The following is a 7,291-nucleotide window of genomic DNA, read 5'->3' as shown; positions in this document are numbered from 1 at the left end:
CGGGCATTTTTAGCCAATCAAACCTTATAAACCGCTCGATAGAGAACTCTATTTTTAGTTTCAGTCTAAAAAATGCCCGCTCTTGAGAGAACCCGCTCTTCAGAGGTACCGCTCTTGGGAGGTTTTACTGTATTTTGAATAGTTATTTAACTAAATATTTAGGTCAGCGACTTTTAAGACCACTGAAAAGTCGGCGATTTTCAAAGAAACTATAAAGTCGCCGAACAGCTATTAAGAAAATAAATACAGGCCTTGAAAAACTATTATTATAATAAATTGCATATTTTATTATATATTATACCACCAAATAAATTGTTAATGAAAAATAATATAAAAAACATAATCTAAAAATAAGTTTCACGTGTTATTTTTCAAACTCAAAATTACTATTAATTTATTATTTTAATTAGTTTTATTATGATATATAATTAGAAAAAACAACGAAACGTGTTTAACCTTAATTTATTGAAAAGAATTTTCAAAAAGCGTGTTGTTAAATAATTATAAAAAAATAATATAGAAAATATTAATTTCGGAATTTATAAAAGTGGATTACACGTCTTTTTATTTAATTTATAACTAAATATCATGTAAAAATAACAAAACTATAATTGAATATCAAACAAAATTAAAAACCATTTTGAGTTGATTGATATAATGATTCATCAATAAACATCTAATTGTTTTAATTCTTTTGCTTTTAAATCTTATACAAAACAAGTAAATATAAAAATGGTGTTTTTGAAACTTAAATTGACAATATTATGAAGCTTTGTGTTGTGTTTTTAATTTCTTTAACAACCTTTGTGAACGCAAAAGGACCTCTTGACAATCCTTTGATAAAGAAAGTACTAGGGTTAGTTGGTGTAAACATCATTTCTCCAAGTGATATAGTAAGTGCATCCAAAAGTTGTACGGGTGTCGGAGGTATTGCCAATTTTGCTATGCAGCCGCCATTGGCACAACCTGGATCTGAAGGTTCAATAATACCCCTTGAGCTCCAAACAAAAGCAATTGAAGAAGTGCAGAGACAAATGGTTTTAGCTCTTGATTTGTGTTTTTATGGCCCTTATGGTATACCTTTTTATACTCCACTCATACAACCCTGTCTTATTGCTCTCAACTCTTATATCCCATTTCAAACAATATATGATAACATCGAAAACATTCGGAAACAAGCAGAAAATGCTGAGTATGGAGCTATCAGTGGAATGGGACCAAAAGGTTTTATCGTCGCTAGAAATTTAAATTTGAGACATCGTGTCGATTTAGGGACTTGGAAGGATACAAATCCAGCATAATTTTATTATATTATTGTTATTATTAATTTTTATTTGTTTTTTAATTTTAAATACCTATTTAAAACAACAACACATTTAAAAAACGTTTTTTTAATAATTGTAATAGAATCAGTCTAACAACGCTTTCTGTTCGAAAACGTTTTTTGATCAGAATTTAATGGCTGTGTTTTTGTTAAAAAATGAAAGTTGAGTAAAAATTCAAAAAATGTAAAATAATAAAACAATGGTATGTTTTTCAGAACGATTATACATAATTATACATTTAGTATAATCAAAAAGGTACAAGGTCACGTTTCCGAGCAAATAACGTTGTTAGACTGACTGTAGTGTTCGCAAATCTTAACTTATTGCCAAAAATAGGTTATAATTTTTGTTATTAGGTTTTGTTTTTAAATTTATTCAGTTTATTATAAATCTTGATTTATTTAATCAAAACGAACTTGGACAGTTTGATCAATTTATTTTTTTGTTGATAAAAAACAGAAAAAAGCTTCTGTCACAAACAACTGTTAAGCAAACCCTTTTATTATTAATATGATGATCTAAACAATAAGACACAACATGGAATTCGACAACAAACAATTTCATTTTTTTGCCTAAGAAATAGAAAACAACAAGACAAATCATAAACAAAAGGAACAACGCAATTTGCAAACTCAAACATCGAATCGAAGTTCTGCGGTCGAGTTAAAGTTACCAATGTGAAATGGTTTTGACTGTGGACGTCACTTTACTATTTTTGAAGAGTGTATTTATGATGTCGAAAAGTACAAGTGGCTAAAAATCACAACTTTTCAAGTAAACGATGCCAATAAACTCAGTTTGTTTGCAACGTTTTTTTATTATTTATCTCAGATTTATTACCAAATTAACTATTATTTAGCTTTTAGATGTTTTAAAATAATTGGTCGAATGGACAAAACTTTATTTATGTTATTCGTTGTGTTATTGGTTATAAAGTTTTGAAATAGTTATATTTATAATATCCCTTTTTGAAGCTTATCTTTTTCCTTAAGTTAAGATTGTTTTCATTTATAATAGACTGAAAAAAATAAATAAGGTTTTCAAACAGACTATAATTAAATTATTATAGTTTATAAATTACATGTTTTAAAAATTAATTATTTTACTTTATTATATAGTAAATAGAAAAAAGTCTGGCTAGATAAGAATAACTATATAATATTATAAACAACCATTTATTATTAGTTTCTATTTTTTGTTTTTCAGAGTTTTAATTAATGTTTTTGGTATATTACAAAATGTTTTTAAAATTATAGCAATAAACATTATAATTTACTATATTTTACTTACGAGCTGGACTTCTTTCCATTTGTTACTCAATAACAATTTGACAAATAAATAAATTTTGTTTATTTTAATAAATAAAATTTATCCAAATTCAAAAAATAATCATCATAGGAATACAGCAAATGATCGCACCGAAAACCAAATATAAAGAGAACGCCACCCAGCCGAGTGTTCTTATTTTCTTGTTTGTTGTTCTTCTTGACAACACAAAACTGATCACCAAAGGGACGTAAAAAATTAACCCAAGAACAAACATAATAATAACTGTTCTGTTGTTTTTCTCTTCAAATGTGTTAGTGTCTTGGACTGTTTGTTGAGCATAGATTGGTGCATTTTGATTATAATTTTCTTCATATTGAGGTGGTTGAGATTCAGAGTCAATTACTCCTTGATTATGAGAAGATTGAAAAGAATTTTGTTGTTTGTAATCAACTTGTTGATAAGTTTGACTTTCGATAATAGGTACAGTTGGGACCGTGAGTGGATTGTAAACTGCTGAGTTGTTCATGTAATTTGTGTGTTATTTAAGTTTATTTTCATGTTTTTAAATGTCTGGAAAAAAACAATCCAAAATTTTTCCGTTTTTTGTTTTTCATTGTCGAGAAGTATTAAATTAATATTTGTTAATTTTAATATTATAATGTGAAAACATTTATTTGATATATGCTTATTCGTTGTGGATGTTATTAATACTATTTAATTAATAAAATAAACCACATCATTCATAATTTGAAATTAATATTATGTGTGTTTGTAAGACTTTGTTATAAAACTGTTGTAAACTATAACACTTACAAGACATGCATGTTTTTAAGACATTTGATGTCATTATATAATTTCATACAGAAATAAAATAATAAAAATTTGTTGTTATAATAATAAAAAAAATATAAGAATAAATACAATTGGTTGTTTTTTATTTTTATTATAATTATCTTAAAACTAAGAAAAACCCTTGTAACATAAAAATTTCATAAAATGGACAGTTTATCGTCACTGTCGTCCATTAATTGTGATATTTTTGAAGAAAAGTTGTTCGACTCGTTGGGTGACCAAAGTGAAGAAAAACTTTTATGTGACACTTCGAATCTTTCAAAAACTGAAAAATCGAATTTTTCAAAAATAATTGAAAAAGAAAATTCACAAATTTTTACAAACGAAAATGAAAAATCAAAAAATGATCAAAAAAATGACAAAGTCGAAATTTTGCGCACTGAAAATCAACCCACAAAAAGTTCTTCACCACTCGAACAAATTTATATACCGTTACCTATTACAAAAGTTGCTAATGAAAAATCCAAAGAATCAACACAAGAAGACTCGTTATATCAAAATTCCTTTTTATTGCCAAAAGCAAAGTACATCAAAGGTCCACCAAGTCACTCAAATTTGTTTAACAAAAAAGCGACCAGTTGTGACTTCCAAATTTTCATATTCGGAAATGGAAGAAAAAATTTTGCAGTTGCAAACAACTTTGAAAAGGACGGAAAAAGCACTCGAACAAGTTCAAAACGAAGCAGATTATTACAAACAAAAATATGAAGAAATATCTTCACAGTTTTACAACGAAACAATTCAGAAAAGGGCGGTTACTTCAAACGACAAAAAAATCCATTTTGAGAGAAAAGAAAGAGGAGACTCAAATTGTTCTTTTGAAATTCCTTCTACGTTTATTACAACTAAGAAAATGGATATAAAAAATGAAGAAAATACTTTTGAGATCCCTCAAGAAATGCTCGACTTTTTAGACAAAAAAGATGGGTCAAAATAATGTTATTGTATTGTGTGTTTGGTTCTTTGCATTTTGTAAAGATTTTATTTATTGTTTGGATTTAAATTATAGTATTTATAGTTTTTTATTATAATTGTTTTTTATATCACACTATTAGTAAATTGATAGTTTTTATAACAAAAAAATTTTGTTTCATTGTTTTTTTACTATAATTAAATCATTAAGTTAGAATAATATTTTCCTTAGTTATTTATTATAAATAAATTATTAATTATTAAATAGTAATAAATTTAGTTGTTCATTATATTTAAACATTAATTGTGTCGATCAAAAATCAAATGTATAAAAAAAATTAAACGTATTATTGTTGGTTAGCTAAACACCATTGTTAATTAACACATCATCTTTAAAGTGTTCATTACTTTATTTAAAAAAATCAACGATTATTCTACAAGAAAAATAAACATTGTTATATTTATCCAAATACTGTTTTTGTTTTGTTTTGTTGTGTATTGTATGTTAAGATTTTCTTTTCAGGAAATGACACAAAAAGTAATTTTTAACTTCTTTAAAGTTTTTTATATTGAATGTCGTAAATACTTATTGTTATACCAAAAGAATAAACAGTGTTGTGTATTGAATTTGGTGGCGCACATATTTAACATTATATATATAAAACGAAAATGATAAAACGGTGGATAATTTTTTATCCCATGATTAGTTCTCCCAATTTTAACAGAACATTCTTTTCAACACATAATGCATTTTTATTTTTTTTGACTTACAATAAACTAAAAATATAAAAAACAAAAACTACAAAACACGTGAAAGTTCATAATCAATTATTTTTTGGTTTGGCGTTTTTGTTTGCCAAACTTTTTCTCAACTTCTTTTGTCTTTTTGTTAATAGCAAGCAGTTGTTTTTTTGTTTTATTTTCATTCAACTTTGGAGCACTTTGAAAATAACAATTGGGCATATTTGAATTATCAGCAGTTTCAATTTCTATTTCACATATCAAATTCGGTTGGCTTGAATCGTTCGTTATTATTTGTTCAATACTCGATATTATTATCCATTTCTTTTTTTAATTATTACACAATCTATTTGTGTACAACCGACTATATTTTGAATCTTTTTTGAATTAATACTTTCAAGTGTTTCTCCTTCAGATTCAAAAAAGCATTCAAATAAGTTTTTAGAATGAAGTTTTGCAAAAATGGTATCTAACAACAATTCAACATTACAATTTATTATTTTATCAGTGTAAAACCGATTGACTAACATTTCAGTACACTTCGTAGTGGTTTCTTCTTTGGTTTTCTTACTTTTTGTATTTCTCATTTCAGTTTGAACTTTTATGTCGGTCTCATTTATAATATCCAACAAATGATCGATAAATTTTTCAAAAGATGGTTTTGGTGTAAGAATAGTTCGAGAAAGCATGCTGTGAAAGGATTCTGCTATATTGTTGGTGCGCATCACTGAATCATAATGGCACCAAATCGAAATCATTACATTATTTAACCAAGTGTTTTCGAAATATTCATAAACAACAAAAGAATCTTTATCTTTTAAAGTGATTGTTATATATAACATTGATGTTTTAAATCTGTTTCTTTCAAAAAAAGAAGTGTCATAAGTCTTCCTACTTCTTTGGAAATTTGCCCATTACACTTATATTTTTCAGACAAGCCAAAGTTTTGAATTTTCTGCCACAAACATTGTGTAAAATGGAAATAACACCCTTTCATTTGACAACTCAAATCTTTAATAGATTTTATAAAACCTGCCTCAAAATCGGAATATATTGTCAAATCTGTTCTATTAAAAATTGGAACACCAAATAATATCAAAGATATTTGATCAATAACAAATAATACTTCGTTGTATACTGTTGCATCTTTTTTATTTAACAAAACATAAAAACAAGAAAATGAAAACAAATCACTACACACAACATGAAATGTCACCAACTGATAATGGGTTGTTGGGCACATACTAAAAGTGCCATCTACACAAATAACATTGGCGTATGTGGCTTTTTCTAACATTGATTTCGAACCAAAAATTATAATTGTATTGTCTTCGTTTCTATACAATAAAATGTCCTTTACTTTTTCACTTTCAAAATAATTATCAATGGTTACTGTTTTGTATAATTCATTTTTATATGTTCTTGCTAATCTACTGGACACACTCAGTCTTGAATTGGTGTTTATTAAACAAGTTTTTACTATTTCTTTAACTGGTTTATATTTGTTTTTATCATCATAGATTTCTGTTCTGATTTTTTGTATTTCTTTCAATCTCTGAATATATTCCATGTGATTTGTATGACCATTCAAATGCTGTGGCTTTGGTCCAACAAGATAATCAACTTCTTCATCAACAACTTCTTTTACAAGTGTAATAGTTACTCCACAATCTTTACAACTATACCGTTTATGTGAAGAGTCTTTTGAATAAAAAAATATAACCTTCAAAACAAGGTAAAAGTGTTCTTTTTGTTGAATAAACAAATTAAACTTTGTGTTCTTGAGTTGGACTGTCCATTTGTTAGTAATTTTGATTGTTATTTTTAGTTTTTTATTTGTATTATATATCGATTATCTCATGTTATAAACAGAAAACCTTTCTTTTTAACTTATTTTCGAATTTTAAAAAAATATATAAATGTTAATAATTGTTGATTTAAATGTATAATAATATAAAACGATTTTGATTTTTGTATGTTTTGTTCGATTGTAATAAATATTTAGTATTAATTTTGGATCTTGAACTATTTTAATAACCGATTTACTTAGTATAATCCATGTTTATTTTAAAATAATATATATACTTCACATTTATATTAATATATATTCGAAAGAAAAACACAACACAAAATAATTACCTTTTTTTCAATAAAAAAACAAAAAATAACCAGGGTCGGCCAAACAATCATGT

The 7,291-nt window shown here is 26.0% G+C and overlaps 1 protein-coding gene across 1 annotated transcript; it reads left to right on the top strand.

The window, feature by feature from the left end:
• Nucleotides 1–764: 764 nt before the first annotated feature.
• Nucleotides 765–1,301, top strand: EIN_439140 (hypothetical protein; the record flags this gene model as incomplete). The annotated part of the gene is made up of 1 exon (XM_004183178.1): nt 765–1,301. The coding sequence occupies one exon, from the start codon at nt 765–767 to the stop codon at nt 1,299–1,301; it is 537 nt and encodes a 178-aa protein (XP_004183226.1).
• Between the last annotated feature and the right edge of the window lie 5,990 nt (nt 1,302–7,291).

This window comes from Entamoeba invadens, assembly GCF_000330505.1.
Source record: "Entamoeba invadens IP1 unplaced genomic scaffold scaff_1105074724807, whole genome shotgun sequence".
Lineage (NCBI taxonomy): Eukaryota > Evosea > Mastigamoebida > Endamoebidae > Entamoeba > Entamoeba invadens.
This window is presented reverse-complemented; position numbering and strand designations above follow the sequence as displayed.